Below are 19,806 nucleotides of genomic sequence, written 5' to 3' on the forward strand. Positions count from 1 at the left end.
TCCCAGGGATGAAGCCCACTTGATCATGGTGGATAAACTTTTTGATGTGCTGCTGGATTCGGTTTGCCAGTATTTTATTGAGGATTTTTGTATCGATATTCATCAGGGGTATTGGTCTAAAATTCTCTTTATTTATTTTGATGACTGAATATTTTTATGGGGTCTTAATTTCTTTTCTGTTTCTCAGAAGAAATGTCGGTATATGTTGGATGCGTTACCAAGCAATTTAAATTTCGTTTCCTGCTATTAGGTATTAATATTAACCGAGGCCTCCTATGCTTGGGAAATGTAATCAGTGCTCTTGGAGATGACAAAAAGGGTGGCTTTGTGCCCTACAGAGATTCCAAGTTGACTCGACTGCTTCAAGGTAAGCCCAAAGTGCCTCTAAAAATAAGAGAGTAACTCAAAATGATAGTGCTGAGAAAGCAAAGATGAAACAGGTAAAAAGCCAGCTATTTGGACTATGACATACACAGTTGTCTAATTGATAAATATGAGAGAGTGCTGTTGGCAAGCAGGTTTCTAAGATAATGGAAAAATGTCTTCATATATGACATTGAGAGCCAAGAAATCTGCGGTGCACCAACTGTACTTTGTACTTTGCACCTGAAAATGAATTTGGTTACTGTTTCTTTAATTATTAGTGCTGCTAAGCAGAATTCCCTGGAGAGTTAAGATCCACCTAGAGGGGGCATCCTAAGAATGTTTAATTTCACTAGTGGCTCCTAACTTACTTAGGCCAGGCCCCAGTTGTTTTAACCTGATTAACTACTGAAATCACAATCCCTTTTGAGAATGGGGACACATGCAATAGGATTTAAATGTATATCGTATCAGAAATCTTAGATATCTATATATTTCCATTGTTTCAATATAAAAAACATTAAGAACGTTTTCTTATAGCTCTGAATTTTAAGTCACCAACCCGAATGGACAGCTCTGCTTATATCCTACTTGTTTGATTTCATTTCCTTTCATTATTCTTTATTGTTCTTTTTCAGATTCTCTAGGAGGTAATAGCCATACTCTTATGATAGCCTGTGTGAGTCCCGCTGACTCCAATCTAGAGGAAACATTAAATACCCTTCGCTATGCTGACAGAGCAAGAAAAATCAAGAACAAACCTATTGTTAATATTGATCCCCAGACAGCTGAACTTAATCATCTAAAGCAACAGGTATAAGGAACTTAAAATTTGACGGGAAAAATTACAAGTATGTGAGTGGAATGGTAGAGCTTCTGTTTCTCAGTTTCTTCTCTATCAGAAGTTTAGAGATGTTGGTTAGGCATGTTAGTTTGGGGACCTCTTAAAATAACTCCTATTAACGTGTTTGCTGTCCATTTAAGATTGGGAGTAGCACTGGAGAGTTCACTGATAAAGAAGAAGTGAGCAGTGAGAGATGAGATGAGAGGTGTAGACAAGGGCTAAATTCTGAAGTTCCTTATATGACTTGTTAAAGAATTTGGAATTCAACCTGAAAGCTGTGAAGAGCCATTGAAGAGTTTTAAGTAGGAGGGTGACATGATGAAATGTGTGTTTTGGGGAGATCACTCTAGCAAGTATAGAGAAAATAGATTAGAAGTGGGCATGACTAGAAGAAGGAAAATAAATCACTGCACAAAACAAAGAAGAGAGTTCTAGAGAGAAGAAACATAGGTGGCAAAGTACAGTTGATTCTCGAACAATAGGAGTTTGGTCCAACCAAACACAGATCAAAAATATGATATTTGCAGAATGAGAAACCCATGTGTAAACTTTTTGTACATGTGGATTCTGCAGGGCTGACTGCAGGACTGGACTATGTGTGTACATTTTTGTATATGCACAGGGTATACAAAAATGTATATGCAGGGGAACCAATCCCCTGCATATACATAGGGATAGCTGTATAGTGGCCAGGAGCACTGACACTGCAACTAGCCTGCCCATGTTGAAATCTTAGCTCTGTAACTCACTAGCTATGTACCTTGGGCAAGTTCTCTGTGCGTTGGTATCCCTATCTGTACAGTAGAAATAATAATAATACCTTCTTCTTAGGGTTTTCACAAGGGTTAAATGAGTTAATACATGTAAAGCACTTAGAACAGTACTTGCCATATAGCAAGTGCTGGAAGGGTCTGAGATAGGACAGAAGTATAGTGCATTTGAAGACCTCAAAGAATGCCAGTGTGGCTAGAGCGCAGAAAGCAAGGAAAGAGTACAGGCTTACCTTAAGGATGTTGTGGGCTTGGTTCCAGACCACCACAATAAAGCAAATATTGCAATAAAGTGAGTCACAATTTTTTTTGTTTTCCAGTGCATAGAAAGTTACACTATACTGTAGTCTATTAAATGTGCAATACCATTATGTCTTAAAACAATGTACATACCTTAATTTAAAAATACTTTATTGCTAAAAAATTGTTGACGCAGAGACATGAAATGAGCATATGCTGTTGGAAAAATGGTGCCAATAGTCTTGCTTAATTCAGGGTTGCCACAGACCTTCAATTTATAAAAAAACACAGTATCTGTGAGGTGCAGTAAAGTGAAGCACAATAAACTGAGATGTGCCTGTATTCCAGGATAAGGCTAGAGGGAAAGCAGAGGACTGATCCAGGACGCATGGACAATGTTAAGAAGGATTTAAGCCAGGTAGTAACTTGATAATTTATATTTTTAAACAATGGCCTGGCTGCTATATAGAAATGTAGTAAAGCAAGAGTAGATTCATGGGGATCATTTAAGAAGGTACTGCAGTAGTCTAAGCGAGAGATAATGATGACTTGGACTTAGAGTGCTGGCAGTGGTGATAGAAAGAAGAAACCAATGAATTAGATAAGGGAACGACACCCAGATTTCTGGCATTTGGAACTGGATATTCACTCACCTGGGTTACACTGGAAAAGCACCAGGTTTGAGGATACCAGACAACTAAGTGGAAATATCAGGTAGATAGTTGAATATAAAAGTCTGAAGTTCAGAAAGATCTGTGCTTGAGGTAATTTTGGAAGTCACCAGTTTCAGGTAATAGAAACCAGAGGCAGAGATGAGACATTCAGAAGAGAATATAAGGAGAATGTAAGTAAGAAAACTCCTACTGGCTTTGGGGGACTTTACCATTTAAAGGACAAGTGGAGCAAAGATGAACCAAGAAGGAGACTTAGAAGATGAGTTAAAAGAATAGAAGGAAAACCAGGAAAATGTGTCTTGTAAGCCAAATGCTACCAAACAGTGAGTCAAGTAAAATGAAGACTGGAAAATTCTCATTGGATTTGGTGACATGCAGCTCATTTGTAACTTGGGCAAGTTATTTCATTGGAATGATGTAGGCAGTCATACTGGAGTTAGTCGAGGAGCAACCGAGTGGCGAGCAAAAGAAAATGGAGGCAATTGGTGTATTACTCTCTCAAACTTTGTGAAAAAAGAGAGAGATAGGGTAAGGGAGATAGGAAGTGGGGTTGGGGAAGACGCTTTTGTTTTGTTTAAGATGGGAGAGACTTGAACATGTTTTAATCTTAATAGGAAGGATCTTATAGAAAGGGAGAAATTGAAAATATAGAAGAGAGAAGGGATAACAGAGTAAGATTCATAAGATGGCGAGAAGAGTAGGAATCCAAAGCACATGCAAGAAGACCAGTCTTGGGAGGGAGAACAACTCCCCTTGTGTCATAGGAGGGAATGGGAGAGGATGCTTATACATGCGCTCTGGTTTAAGATCCATCTACATGAAGCCTCCCTTTGACTATTTCGGTTTTTGTTAATTTGCTTATTCTGTCTTGTATTATTTCCTACTATTTTAGACTTTAGGCTTATCTTTCTTAACTAGATTGTAAACTTGAGAGTAGGAGTCGTATTTTATTTTTATATGTCCGAACATTGTCTAGCCCAGTGCTGAGACTGATTTTGAAAAATAGGTACTCAAGGCCAGGAGCAGTGGCTTACACGTGTAAGTCCCGCACTGGGAGGATGAGGTCAGCGGATCAGTTGAGGTCAGGAATTCAAGACCAGGCTGGCCAACATGGTGAAACCCTGTCTCTACAAAAAATACAAAAATTAGCTGGATGTGGTGGCAGGCGCCGGTAGTCCCAGCTACTTGGGAGGCTGAGGCAGGAGAATCACTTGAACCTGAGAGGCAGAAGTGCCACTGCACTCCAGCCTGGGCGACAGAGCAAGACTCTGTCTCCAAAAAAAAAAAAAAGAAGAAGAAAAATAGGTGCTCAGTAAAAACTCATTAAGATGTAGATAAAATGGACAACTCATTTTCTACTTAATAGTTGTTCATGTAATGCTGATTGTCCTGTTATCATTGGATCATCAACTATGTATGATGCCTTTGGTAGTATCTAAGATATGCTATTTGCCTTAGATTTCATAGACATTTAGTAAAATTACCCTATTGCTAATTGTGGTAATTTTACTGCCAAGGGATGAGTAGCATTTGGTTGGTGGCTAGCTGATTATGTTTCTTTGCTTCTCCCAGGTACAACAGCTACAAGTCTTGTTGCTACAAGCCCATGGAGGTACCCTGCCTGGATCTATAAAGTAAGAGTCATAGATTAATTTTAATTGTGTATTCTAGTAGAGGCTATTTTTCCTAATAATAGTTTTTCCCTGGTTTCTGCTAGCACTTAGTGTCAAGGTAAGGATCTTACCAATTTTGCTGACTATTTAGGACTTAGTTATGTTTAAAGCAGCCTAATGTAACAGAAAGAGCATGGGTTCTGGCCTCAGAAATTTATTAATCAGAATTCTGTTGTGAGGAAGAGCTGTCTCTTTTTCCTCATTTGTTTGACATCTAGTTATATTTGTATAGATTCATGGATATTTATTTTATTCTATGAGTTAACATCCAGCACTATTATTTGTTTTTTTGCTCAAATTGTTCCTGCTTTGTCCATTAGGAGCTCCTTCAGGTTGGCTCTTCTCAAGTTTTTGATCATTTCTACAAGAGTTTCCAAACTCATCTTGTATTTTCCCTGCCCCAGTTCTGGAATCAACCATGTCTCCAAGGAGCCCTAGTTCCTTTCTTTTTTTGTCGATGGAAAATTGTGTTTAGAAACCAAGATTTGGGTACTAGTGCCAGCTGTGTTTATTGTTACTAGAGTTTTACTGCTTCTAAGCACTCTGAGCAGGTAGAGCTCAGAAATAGTCTACATGTGTAGTAACATACACATACACCTTCATCTATATTTTTGAATATATCTATCTGCATATATATTACAAACCAAGAGTTTATACGGACACCTCTGATACTATTCCAATGTGACAGGGTTCATTTTGGTTTTTCCCCTTTCTTTACTTGTAATTTCTTTCTCCAACAGTAAGAAACCCAGCTCTCATCTGCAATCTATTTATTTACTTGTTCAGTTCTACTATACACATAAAGTAGTTTCAGAATTATTAGCCTATATCTCTGTGGGAAATACTTTTTATGAAATAGATTACAGCATTTTTGTACAGTTCTTTTTATCTTTAGGCTTAGAGAATCTAAGCAAGATAACGTTTCCCACAGTTACTGTTTGTATTCCCTTTTAGGCACTCTCCCCCGAAATCTTAGTTACTTTTTTTTGTTTATATTTTAGGTATGTGAAACATAATGGATCTAAGAGTCAGAGTTATACAAAAGGATATACTTAGAGCAGAGAGATGCAAATTAAACCCCAGTGAGATATCACCTCATGCCCATTAGCATGGCTACTATTATATAAATAAATAGATAAATAACTGAAAATAAGAGGTGTTGACAAAGATGTGAAGATATAGAGAAATTGGAAACCTTGTACACTGTTGGTGGGATTGTAAAATGATGTAACCACTATGGAAAACAGCATGGAGGTTCCTGAAAAAATTAAAACTAGACTTACCATATGATCCAGCAATCCCACTTCTGTGTATATATCCAAAATAATTGAAAGCAAGGTCTCAAAGAGATTTCTTCACGACCATGTTCATAGTGGCGCTATTCACAATAGTTAAGAGGTAGAATAACCCAAATGTCTATCAACATATGACCTGATAAAATGTGGTGTATACATGCAACAGAATATCACTTAGCCTTAAAAAGGAAGGGAATCCTGTCACTTGCTAACATGGGTGGACATTGAAGATATGCTAAGTGAACTAAGCCAGTCACAAAAAGACAAATACTGTACGATTCCACTTATGTGAGGTATCTAAAGTAGTCAAATTCATAAAACAAAGTAGAATGGTGGTTACCAGGAACTGGGGGGTAGGTGGGAAAGGGAAGTTGTTTAATGGGTATAGAATTTTAGTTTTGCAAGATGAAAACATTCTGGAGATCTGTTTCACAGCAAGCAATGTGAATATACTTAACACTAGTGAATAGCACACTTAAAGGTGATTAAGATGGTAAGTTTTATGTTTATATGTTTCCCATGATTTTCCAATTTGTATTTGTATAAATTTATGGGATGTAAGTGCAATTTTATTATATGGATGTTGTGTAGTGGTGAAGTCTGGGCTTTTAGTGTATCCATCACCTGAATAATGTACATTGTAACAACTTAGAAACACAAAGTTAAATACTGGATGTTCTCACTTACAAGTGGGAGCCAAATAATGTGTTCACATGGACCTAGAGTATGGAACAATTGACATTGGCAACTAGGAAAGGTAGGAAGTTTGAGGGGAGTGGGTGATGAGAAACTACTTAATGCATACATGTACCACAATTTTTTTCAAAAAGGAAAAAAGATACACTCAGTGAGGTAAATGTCATTCCCTCTCCATCCCTGCAACTCTGTTCCCATTCCTATTTCCCACCCTTATTTCTACCTCTTTTCTACCATTATTCTCCCTACCCCTGTATTTAACCCATCTCTTTAGTTTCTGGTTTAGCCTTCTTGTATTTCTTTTGTACAAATGAGCAGATACCTGTGTATTTTATTATATCACCTTTTTTTCTCATATGAATGGTAGGGTACTGTATGTAATGATTTTATACTCTTTGTGGCTTTGCTTTGTTCAGTATTTCCTGGAAATCATTTCTAACCAGTTCAGAGAAGTCTTCCACATTCTTTTTTGCAGGTGCATAGTACTTTTATTGTGGACTTGTGCCATACATATCAATTCAACCCCTTTCCTATGTATGCACATTTAGGTTGTTTCCAATGTTTTGCAATTACAAACATGCTGCAGTGAATAACTTGTGTGTATATATTTTTGTATTGTCAGAGGTTTATCTTAAGGGTAGGTTTCTAGAAGTTGGATTGCTGGGACAAAAGGTAAGTACATTTGTACCTTTATAAGGTATATTCACCTCCAGAAGAGATGTACCAGTTTGCATTCCTACCAGCAGTGTATGAGAACACCTGTTTCCCCACAGCCTCACCAATGGAATGTATTGTCATAGTTGTTCAATTTTTGGCAGTCTGATAGTTGAGAAATGCTATCTCAGTGTTGTTTTACTTTGTATTTCTTATGAGTGAATTTGAGCATTTTTTCTTATGTTTAAGGGCCACTTTTATCCCTTTTGCTGGTGAATTGTCCATGTCTTTTCTCATTTTTCTATTGGGTTTTTTGGTCCTTTGGCCTCTTTTTAAAAATAAATTGTGGTAATATATACATAACATAAAATTTACCATTTTAATTATTTTAAGCGTACAATTCAACGGCTTTAAGTTCATTCACAATGTTGTGCAGCCATCACCACCATCCACCTCCAAAACTTTTTTTCATCTTGCAAAACTTAAACTCTATACCCACTAAACAATAACTCCTCATTTTCTCTCCCCCTGGGCCCCGGCAACCACCATTCTGCTTTCAGTCTGTATGAATTTGACTACTCTAGGTACCTCATATGAATGGAATCATACAGTATTTGTCTTTTTGTGACTGGCTTGTTTCACTTAGCATAATGTCTTCAAGGTTCATCCATGTTGTAGCATATGTCACAATTTCCTTTGATTTTAAGATTGAATAATATTTCATTGTATGTTGTGTATCCATTCATCCATTGATGGACACCTGGACTGCTTACATCTTTTGGCTATTGTGAAAAACGCTGCTATAAGCATGGGTGTACAGCTAGGTATGGTGGTGCATGCCGAAGTCCCAGCAACTCAATAGGATGAGGCAGGAGAATTGTTTGAACCTAGGAGTTCAAGGCTGTAGTATGCTAAGATAGCACCTGTGAATAGCCACTGCGCTTCAGCCTGTGCAACATAGTAATATTCCGTCTCTTTAAAAACAAACAAACAAAAACACATGGGCCAGGCGTGGTGGCTCATGCCTGTAATCCTAAGCACTTTGGGAAGCGAAAGTGGACAGATCACTTGAGCCCAGGAGTTTTAGACTAGCCTGGGCAACATGGCGAAACCCCGTCTCTACAAAAAATACAAAATTAGCTAGGTATGATGGTGTGCACCTGTAGTCCCAGCTACTTGGAGTTGAGAGGATCACCTGAGCCCAGGGAGGCTGAGGCTACAGTGAGCTGTGATCATGCCACTCACTCTAGCCTAGGCAACAGTGAGACCCTGTCTCAAAAAAAAAAAAAAAAAAAACAGACACACACAAAACAAGCAACAACAACAAAAAAAACATGGGTGTACAAATATCTGATCATATCCCTGCTTTCAATTCATTTGGGTATATACCTAGAAGTAAATAGCTAGATCATATGGTAGTTCTGTTTTTAATTTTTAAATCAAGCCACCATACTGTTTTCCATAGTGGCTATACCATTTTTTATTTATTTTTTATTTTATTTATTTATTTATTTATTTATTGAGGCAGAGTCTCGCTCTGTCACCCAGGCTGGAGTGCAGCGGCGCAATCTCGGCTCACTGCAAGCTCCGCCTCCTGGGTTCACACCATTCTCCCGCCTCAGCCTCCCGAGTAGCTGAGACTACAGGCGCCCGCCACCACGCCCAGCTAATTTTTTTTTTTTTTTTTGTATTTTTAGTAGAGACGAGGTTTCACCATTCACAGATGGTCTCAATCTCCTGACCTTGTGATCTGCCCGCCTCGGCCTCCCAAAGTGCTGGGATTATAGGCATGAGCCACTATGCCCAGCCTGGCTGTACCATTTTACATCTCCACCAGCCATGCACAAAAGTTCCAATTTTTCCACACCCTCACCAATGTGTTTTTTTTATAATAGCAACCCTGTTTGGCCCTTATTTTTGACAGTTTTTTATATATTCGTGATATTAGCCCTTTGTCTGTGGTGTGTGTTACAAATAATTTCTCCGAATTTGTCAGTTTTCTTTTACTTTATGATGTTGTTGTCATACAGAAAGTTATCATTGTTATGTAGTAAAGCTTATTTTTTTATTGCCTCTGGATTTTTTCAGCAGCTTTATTGAGCTAAAATTTACATATCATAAAATTCAGTCATCTTATGTGTACCATTCAATGATTTTTATTAAATTTACAGAGTTGTACAACTGTCACCACAATTCAGTTTTAGAACATGTCCATCACCCCAAAAAATTTCCTCATGCCCATTTGCCATCACTCTCATTTCCACTCCCAGACCAAGGCAACCACTAATCTCTTTTCTGCCTTTATAGATTTGCCTATTATAGACATTTCGTATACATGGAATCATAGAGGATGTAGTCTTTTTTTGTCTGGCTTCTTTCACTTATGTTTTGTGGTTCATCCATGTTACAGCATGTGTTAGCACTTCCCTTTTCTTGCAGAATAGTACTCCATTGTCTAGATAGGCCATATTTGTCCATCCATTTACCAGTTGATGGAGGTTTGGGTTGTTTCCACTTTTTGGCTATTATGAACACTGCTGCTGCAAACATTCACTTGTAAGTTTTTATATGGACATGTGTTTTCATGGGGTAAATGCCTGGGAATAGAATTGCTGGGTCATATATTTAACTTTTTACGAAACTGCCAAACTGTTTTCCAAAGTGGCTATACCATTTACATTCTCTGCATGCTTCTGGATTCACAATTAGAAAGCCGTTCCCCACACCAAGGTTAAAAGAGGAATTCGGCCGGGCACGGTAGCCTGTAATCCCAGCACTTTGGGAGGCCGAGGCGGGCGGATCACAAGGTCAGGAGATCGAGACCATCCTGGCTAACACGGTGAAACCCCGTCTCTACTAAAAATACAAAAAATTAGCTGGGCATGGTGGCAGGCGCCTGTAGTCCCAGCTACTCGGGAGACTGAGGCAGGAGAATGGCGTGAACCACTGCACTCTAACCTGGGCGACAGAGCGAGACTCCGTCTCAAAAATAAATAAAAAGAAAAAAAGAGGAATTCACCCATGTTTTCTTCTAGTAATAATGTCGTTTTATTTTTTACATTTCATTTTTGCATTTGGTATTTATTCTTATGTATGATGTGAGCCTACTTTCTTTCAATATTTTTGTTTTCAATTACTCATTTTTTCTGATTATAAAAGTGACTAATTGCTTCTAGTAGAACATTTAGAGAAGTATAGAGAATAAAACTTAAAGTTGCTATAATTTCATCACCCAGAGATGACTACCTCTTTCTTCCTAATTTTCCCCCTTTAGATAATTGACTCTGGGTTTCCTGATTACATTTTATTCTCACTATACTCATTTAGAAGCAATTGACCCATCTCCCTTTCCTTTCAGTTTAGCACAAAAAGTTCCAGACTTCTGATTGTCTAGAATATACTAAAGGAAATAGTTTCAGCTGCAAAAGTAATGGATTCTAAGAAACAGTTGATGAATCAAACAATTAAACTTAATTGTTCAATATTTTACAGAGAAATAAAGATGCTCCTTTTCTTAAGAATGTATATTTATATTTTTAGAGACATTTTATAAGGCTTGTTAACAAAAAGTACATTTTACATATATGAATGTTTTCACTTTTTGTCCTTAGACTATGTTCTTTTGTTTTTTAACATATTATTGAAGCTTTTGTATTTATTTTCTGTGAGTGTTGGTCAATTTGCACATGCTCAGTTTACTTGAATTCCTAGCCTTGGCAATTAAATAGCATGTGAAAACATTGGTTTTCTGTTATATTTTCTTTTTCAGTCTGATCTTTGCTTGGCCCTGGTCCTGTTTTTGCTTTACTTTTAAAGATTTTACCCATTACATGGCTGTCCTATATCATGTAGTCCTATAATATATCTATAATCTTGCCAAGAACTCTTTTTTTTTCCCTTACTACTGTGAGAGCTTTTATATCCAGGATTCTCTGCGTTCTTATAGTACCTATCTCTGTAGTCAGCATAATAGTTAAGAGCATGGACTCTGAAACTAGACTGCTGAGCTCAAATCTCAGCTTCACATTACCTACTAGCTGTGTGGCTATAGGTTATTTAACTTCTTTGTGCCTCAGTTTCCCCAGCTGTAAAATGGGGATAACAGTAGAACTTACCTCATAGGGGCTGTTGGGAGAATTTTAAAAATTTAATGTATATAAAGTATTTAGAATAGAGCCTAGCCCATAATGCTATAGAAGTGTTAACTATTATTAATTATAGTAGTATTTAAATATTCAAGAATTTGCCTCAAATTACAATGAAGAACCTACTTCTATGTGCTAAATTTTCCTTTGAAAAATCAACAATTAAACTTAAATATGATTTTCCCATTTAGAGAAATCCTGGAAATTTTTTAGGGAAATAAAAAACGATTGAGTTAAAAGTATCATTACTTTGAAGCTTGTCAGCTTGTCAGCTTACATGAATGACACATGGAAGTTTTCAGTTTAATAAATAAGGAAATAACACTTAAATTTACTAATAGCTTATTTTTATAGTCTGCATTTTAATTGAACATTCCTTCATAAGAGTCTTAGTAAATGTTCAACAGTGTCATATGAGACCTTATTGTGTGACCTTGCTATTAACTTTTGATAAAGTGCCTTCTAATATCTTCTATAAAAATTGATGGAGGTCTTAAGATGGGTGAGAGGGCATCTACTTTATTCCTGAAGTCCTTTTCTATCCTTTATTGAGATTGAGAACAGCTGTTCCCTGGCCTTTATTTTTCTCTTTTTCATAGCCTTACAACTATTCATTTTCCCCCAGTCTTCCTCAGATCAAATCTTCATATTTCTTCTGATCTTTTTTTAACCAGTCCTGTTTTCCAGTCTTTTGAACATTTCATCCCACTGGATTAAAACAAAAAACAAAAAACATATCAAGTGATATGTATACATTCCAAAGGTTCTTACCTATATGTATTCCTTCAAGCTATTTCTGACCCTCCCTTTTCCTCATATTTGAAATGGACACCATTGTTGTCTTGACTCACTCTAAGCAATTTAAAATTGATAGACAAATGAACAAGAGGCTATGGGTCATAAGTTTCAAGCAAAGCAAGCATTTAGAAGGGAGCACTCATTTATAAAGAATTGTGAAATGTTTTCTTAGTGGCTGCTGGTCATCATTTCAACTTTTTGACTTCTCAAATGCTGTTTCCCTAAACTTTACAGTAAATGGGAAATATATTTATGTTGATTAGGTTGAATTTTGACCCTGAGCGGTGTCACTTCTACCTCCCCCATACCTCTCCCTTCTCTACTTCCCTAATCTTTAATGAGGGATTGAGGGTGGGAAGAAAAGGGAGACAACATGTATTTTAGCTCCAGTTAGCTATAACTTCATACCTACAGAACACAAACAGAAAAGATGCTAACCAAGAGTCAAGATAGAGGTTAGTCATTCCTGTTGCAACCATATCTGTCTCTGAATTATTACCTTTCTCCAAACCATTGAAGTACTTCAGAGATGTGTTTATTGTACACCCAATATTCTACCTGAGTAGGAGGATAGATTGGGTTGGACACACTTTCCCCAGACTTTTGTGGTATAATTTTAACTTAATTCCCCCTACCTATCCAAAAGGCCTATGGGATATATTTTTATCCACCTTTGATATAGGTATTATCAATCAGATATTTTTCTAATATGTTATTTACTTTGTTTTAGTGTAGAACCATCAGAGAATCTACAATCCCTAATGGAGAAGAATCAGTCCCTGGTAGAAGAGAATGAAAAATTAAGTCGTGGTCTGAGTGAGGCAGCTGGTCAGACAGCCCAGATGTTGGAGAGGATCATTTTGGTAAGGCCCCAAGAATAAACTACTAGCAATCTGAACATTTACTGGCTTTAGTTTCCAAAATATTTAACATGCTTTTCATTATGAGAGACAGGTTATGTTGAAAGAAATGTATTTGTATTACCATATCCTCCAGGGAGTCCCTCTGGGGTAAATATGTGGGCTTATAATCAAACATACAAAAAAGTTAAAAGAATTGTACAGTGAATACCTATGTATCTACCATAAAGAATCTATATAAATCCCATTTTAAAATAGATTCATTTAAAAATACCAGAAAGTAAAGAACCAAGTACCTCTATCACCTTAAGTCCTGCCTAATCTTTATCCATAATACTAAGTAACCATTCCTTCTCTGAGATTTTAGTTATTTTCCATCTCTCTTCCCCTAATGTCATCACATTTCATATCCCATACTAACAGCTGCCATGGTGAGATATAACAGCTGGGAAATTAATTTTAATTCATTTTCCATATGGTTGATTTCCAAATAGTGGATCACTATATAACTGATTACATGAGTTCTGACTCCTACTACCTGCCTGTCTGTCAGTAACCTCCTGGATCAGTGCATGCTGGCTCTATCACTAAGGTTTTTCTACTAGTCTAAATACAACTCAATTTTTGATAGCACGGCTGTTGCCAGAAGCAAAAATGAGTTTCCACCAAAATATAATTGAACCTCTGTAATATATACACCTTCATGCATCAGTGTGCTCTCTAGTCAAGGAAGATAAGCTGCTTAAAGATTTCTTTCAAGTGGGCTAAATCCTACGTCCATTGTATTGTCCATTACTAACAGAGGGTGAAAATGGGATAGAGGGGATTTTTATATACAGTTTTCTGTCTCCAGTGCTGTATTTTGTGCTTTGAAGTAACTCTAGAAGCTGCATTTCACATGTATGTGAATGAGGCTGATGTAACAGAAACTACTTCTTATTCTAGCCACATACTCATCCGACCTTTATAAGGTTGTTACAGTGTCTGCCTGATAGGCTTATTGTTTGATATCCTGTCAGAACTTCATAACAAGCACAACATTTTTGTCCTATATAAACAATTCTTTCCAGATCTGTTATAGCATCCAGCATGTTACAGATACTGTGATTGAAATAAAACTGAAAATATCAATCACCCTTCCCAAAACGTAAGCTGCCTTCTGCCGTTTCTTCTTTCTCTACCATCATTCTTGTGCCGTACCCTTTTTCTTGCTGTCTTTTGCTAAAACTAGCCTACCATATCAGATAGTATAACTTAAAAAAAAAATCTCAGCTCAAATTTAGTGTGAGGCCCTTTTATGTTTTAAATGCCCTTATGCTGGGGCTAGGGAACAGTGTAGTGTAGGAGGCAATTTAAAGTAAGTGGGGGTTTTTTTTTGTTGTTTTTTGTTTTTTGGTTTTTTTTTTTTTTTTTTTTTTTTGCAAACAGCAGGGACTAACATGCCAGGAAATATTGCTTTTTCCCCCTAGTTGCAAAGTTCTCTATGAAATTAAGGCTTCACACTCCACCCCATAGTCTGAGTTTCATGGCAAGCATAAAACCCAGCTGCTCGGATGCTATTTTTAGTAGCTCATGTTGACTGAAGGGCTAATTTCCATGACTCTTAAAAAACACATTTTTCACAAAATAACCAAAGCCCACTAAATCCTCTGTTATAGCAAAGGAGACAGCCTCTTTACCTAGCTTTTAATTCATAGGAGTAGGAGAGGATAATTATGTGAGGCTGTCAGGCACTGCCACTGATGATCTCCTGGGTCTTTGTTGCAGACAGAACAAGCGAATGAAAAAATGAACGCCAAGCTAGAAGAGCTCAGGCAGCATGCGGCGTAAGTTGCCCACCAGATATTTGTTAGCAACCTATAGCACCTTAGTATATAATCATGGAGCCTCTGGCCTTTGTCATATGAATAACCCTTGGGTTCTTTTTGTTTGAATTTTCAGCTGCAAACTGGATCTTCAAAAGCTAGTAGAGACTTTGGAAGACCAGGAATTGAAAGAAAATGTAGAGATAATTTGTAACCTGCAGCAATTGATTACCCAGTTATCGGTAAGCCAAGTAGGGGCAGTGTAAATAGGCATATCACTTTCATTTGTTTCTCTTGACATATACGAGCCTTTCTAACTCTGTACCTTTTGCTGAAAAAACTAGATTGTGAGCTGCTTGAGGACAAGCATTTGATATGATCTGAATATTGAGTTTGTTAAAACACTCATAGGTTACATATATAATGCACATTAGTATTTCAGTATTCTAATCAAATACCAGAAGCAACAACAGAGCAGTGCAAAATTGCCTAGGTAGCAAGAGCAGCAGTCATTGATTTGCTGTCCTCACAGTGTAGGCTAACTTAAAAAGAGGTCTTGTATCATACCCCAGTTTTAAAGAAACTAAATTCTGACAGCTTAAAGCAACCAGGGAATACCATAAGCCTCTTTTATAACCAATAATAAGTAAGTTTTAATATTCTACCATAAGTTCCCATTTTTTGTTTATTTTTAGAACCATTATAGTAGTGGCAGGTGTGTTTTGGGGATGGGAGTGGTTATTTGTTGTTTTTCCCAGAAGAAAAATTTTCACAATCCCACGACCCCTAAAAATCTATTTTTGTTTTGGTGTTCCATCTCTTAGTCCTTAGGCATATATGCTTTAAAAAAAATTAAAATTATACTATAACATACTATGTTAAGTGGTAATGGTTGGTTTTGTTCCGTCTGTACTCTGTTGTTTATTATTCTGAAACAGTAATGTGTATGCAAATGCCTGGTGGTAATTCCTAGCTTTTGGGCAGAGATTTTAATTTTACCAGAACCGTGAGACTGTCATCCCTGGTCTTGCCCAGTGTTTTCTAGAGTTGTCAATATTGTGTCACAAAATTATCCACACATAGATTTATTCTTGAAGAGGAAATAAAAAGTGTCATACAATATTGTCAGGACTCATTATGATGACCAGTTCTAAAACATTAAATGAGTTAATTCCCCAAAGACTATTAGGCAGTGTTTTAGAATAAGGAGGACTGTAAAGCTGTCAGGAGCTGTCCAAGATGACAGCTCATTTATCTAACAGGGTATAGTAATTGAGAGCCTGGGCTCTAGAACCACACAGACCCTAGTTTGCAGCCAGTTCTGCTACTTCCTAGCTATGTAATCTTACTAAATGCTGTATTACTGTCAAAAGGAGATAATTTAAGTGATTCAAATAGGGGTTAAAAGAATTATTCGGCTGGGTGCAGTGGCTCATGCCTGTAATCCCAGCACTTTGGGAGGCCAAGGTGGGCGGATCACCTGAGGTCTGGAGTTCGAGACTAGCCTGGCCAACATGGTGAAATCCCGTTTCTACTGAAAATACAAAAATCAGCTGGGTGTGGTGGCATGCACCTGTAGTCCCAGGTACTTGGGAGGCTGAGGCAAGAGAACCGCTTGAACCCAGGAGGTAGAGGTTGCAGTGAGCCGAGATTGTGCCACTGCACTGCAGCCTGGGTGACAGAGCGAGACTTAATCTCAAAAATAAAAAGAAGAAGCAGCATTATTTAGCTGATGCACTCAGGGCACGCCTGAACTCCAGGTAACTTCCCAAGTAAAGCAAGATTGGAGTTTTATAGAGTAAAGAGAAGGAAGGGGTGTATGTTCTTGTGGTTTAGCTCAGGTAACAGTTTTTTATGTTAATTGCTGTGAAACTTTTGGTTGGAGATTGTTTCATTTTTTTATACCTCTTTCTCAGGAACATACTGGTGCAATCCTATCCTGATAACTGTTACTATATTTTGAGAGATGTTCTTACAAGCCTTGCAGTTTCTCAGTTGGTCAAGGTTCACAGGTGGGAGAGGTGGCAAAATAGGGAGAACAGGGAAAGGAGGCAAGGGTTGAAGGCAAGGAAAACTGGGAACCCTCTCTCATGTGTGTTTTCTTTTATATCAGCAATATGAGCAAAGTGCAGTGGGATCATAAAACAAAGGGTGATTAACTGTTAGTCCAGAAAATTCAGGAAGGCATAATAGAAGAAACTGGGTCCTAAAAATGAATAGGAGTTTGCCATGCAGACAAAAGGGAAGGGACAGGCATTGGCCTGGGCACACTGCTTATGAGTTAGCCCTGCTCCACAAGGAAAATTTTAGAAGTTTTTATATAAAATAAATAAAGTTTTTAAAAAAGGGACTAGACTATATATAGAGGAAAAGATATATATAAAAGCAAAGAGGTATGAAAGTTTAAAAAATGGTAAGAACTTCAATGTGGCTGAAGTATAGAGTACATGTTAGACAACGGCTATCACAAGGTTAAATTTCACCATTTATAATGCCACTCAAATGCAACTGAAACATCTGATATATGAAAACCTTGTGTGAGCTGCCTTAGTATTAAGATAATCTAGGCTGCAGAAGCCCACTGGAGCCAAAACTTACAAGCTCAGAAACAGTGACCCAGGGTACCCACCATTGTTCATGGCCATCACACTGATCTTAGAGAATTAATACTACCTCATTTCTGGGGCTTTGAGTCACATGGGAAAGATGAAGGAAACCCGTGGAACCAAATTAATAAAATAAAGCATCTTCAGTGAGAATCTGGCAATATGACTGGTGCCTGGTGTGCCTGTAGAGGGAGTTGCTAGTGGTGGCTGGCTCAGAGGAACTCTGCAGAATCACTGTGTCTGCCACTAAAATGTACTTGGCACACACAGTAGGAGGGTGCTAAAGATTGCCACAAACTAATGAAGTTCCTGCCTTCCATCCACTGTCACAGTTAGGCAGAGTAAGCCCTTTAATCCAGGAGTCCTGCTGGACTCCTGAATCAGAGTTCTCCACATCTATTGTTCGGAGACCCTCCCAGCTATATATATTTTTTTTTTTGGAAATACACAACAGTGTATCCTGTGGCTTTTATTAAGACTCACTACAGTGAAAGCAAAATGTTTCAAAAGTAAGTGCTTGTGCCCTTCATTCTGGATTAAAACTATTTTTAAGTGACTAGTGAACACCCCCTTTTCCATTATAAAGGCAACCATTGTTCCTAGATATTCTTCCTGGGGCCTTAAGCGCTAAACTGTACCATTTCTTCCTTTAAAATATAATTCAAGCAAACCTCCTTGTACAGTTACCTGTGAGGAAATTCAAGCAGTCCTTTCAGTTCCTACAAAATCAAATGATCTTTTTTGTTTATATCCCCTCCTCCAAGACCAGTTCCATAAAAAGCATTTTGCATGCCCAGTAATGGTACAGCCTACAAACACAAACTTCATCTTGGAGGACATTGCTGGTTAATGTAGCACAATGTACCCTGGCCTTGTTCCCCTGACCATCACCTTTTTGAAATCACAATTTTTAAGAGGTTCTTGGTTATAGTCTTGGAATCAGGGGAAAGAGGGCTGTGAGACTGAAATAAATCTTATTGTCGTATATTTACATTTAGAATTATAGGGGCAGAATTCTGCCATGTTTATGCAGAACATGTCACCATAGCCCTAAGCTTAAACCTTAGTATTGTAAAATTTCTCTGGGCCAAAAGCCAAAGATAAACCCACAGTAACAACATATCTTCTTCAAGGATTAGCCCATCTACTTTTGATCCTAACTCTCTGGAAGGTCCTAGAGAAAGTCTCCAAAGGCCAGTGTTATAGGCCCTAATAATCTAGGATAGGCCTCTTATTAGTCCTTATACTGAAAATTGAAACATGGGAGGGAGGAAAGGGTAACCCTTATAGATTTTTTAAATCCTTTTTAAGAATAATTTAGTATGTCCTGCACTTGGAGAGTCACCAGTACTATAAATCATTATGAGAAAGGATATGGGAATACTGAAGCTTCCTTTAAGTTCTCTTTGAGCCTCACTGGTTGGGAGTTTCTGGGCAGAGTAAGGGAAATGCTTTGTAAATAGCACTTATTAAGGATCTCTTCAGGCCAGGCACAGTGGCTTACACCTGTAATCCCAACTCTTTGGGAAACCGAGCAGGTGGATCCCTGGAGCCCAAGAGCTTGAGATCAGCCTAGGCAATACAGTGAGACCTTGTCCCTACAAAAAAATAAAATAAAATCAGACCATCCTTCATGACATAGTGAGACCCTGTCTACAAAAAAGTTTTAAAATGAGCTGGGTGTGGTGGTGTACACTTGTAGTCCCAGCTAGTTGGGAGGCTGAGGTGGGAGGATCATTTGAGCCCGGGAGGTGGAGGTTGCAGTGAGCTGAGATGGCACCACCGCACTCCAGCCTGGGTGACAGAGCGAGACTCTGTCTCAAAAAAGAGTGAGAGAAGAGGGGTCTCTTCACTCCTCACATTAAAGGTACTAGAAGTTAAGTTTCAACAACTATGTAATGTTTCACAGGGGTGGTATAGAGACTCCATGTGCTAACCCTAAATTCTTAGCTGTTGAGCTAATAGCTCTTTCACCTGTGACCTCCTTAATTACATGACTTCCTGGAAATAATTCTCTTTTCCCGGGGCTTTGGAGAATTACTTACACAGAAGTGGTAATCCATGTCTTACAATACCAAATAAAGCCTAAATTCCAGTGGTGAGAACAGAGCTTGCTAATATGATAGCCTGTAAACAAATTAGTCCTATTAAGTAGTTTTAGGTTTCCCTTCTAGGTGGCAGTTGTTTGAATGCCCCAAAAAATAATTTGCCAAAGAATTAGCGCTTACCCTTTTCCTCCTAGTTACCTGGAGTAATACCATATGATCTGTTCTTTTTTTATCTTTTTTCTTTTTTTCTATTTTTAGATTTAGGGGGTACAAGTGCAGTTTTGTTACATAGATAAATTGGGTAGTACTGAAGACTGGGTTTTTACTGTAGCTGT

The 19,806-nt window shown here is 37.8% G+C and overlaps 1 protein-coding gene across 2 annotated transcripts in view; it reads left to right on the forward strand.

The window, feature by feature from the left end:
- Window positions 1-19,806, forward strand: part of KIF4A (kinesin family member 4A) — a 128,571-nt gene that overhangs the window by 45,591 nt on the left and 63,174 nt on the right. For both annotated transcript variants that reach the window (XM_011992015.1, XM_011992016.1), the window contains exons 8-13: window positions 251-367; window positions 1,002-1,177; window positions 4,464-4,525; window positions 12,883-13,015; window positions 14,780-14,838; window positions 14,954-15,059. In XM_011992015.1, coding sequence (XP_011847405.1) covers window positions 251-367; window positions 1,002-1,177; window positions 4,464-4,525; window positions 12,883-13,015; window positions 14,780-14,838; window positions 14,954-15,059 — 653 coding nt within the window. The remainder of the gene's footprint in view (window positions 1-250; window positions 368-1,001; window positions 1,178-4,463; window positions 4,526-12,882; window positions 13,016-14,779; window positions 14,839-14,953; window positions 15,060-19,806) is intronic.

This window comes from Mandrillus leucophaeus, unplaced genomic scaffold (assembly GCF_000951045.1).
Source record: "Mandrillus leucophaeus isolate KB7577 unplaced genomic scaffold, Mleu.le_1.0 Scaffold401, whole genome shotgun sequence".
Taxonomy (NCBI): Eukaryota; Metazoa; Chordata; class Mammalia; order Primates; family Cercopithecidae; genus Mandrillus; species Mandrillus leucophaeus.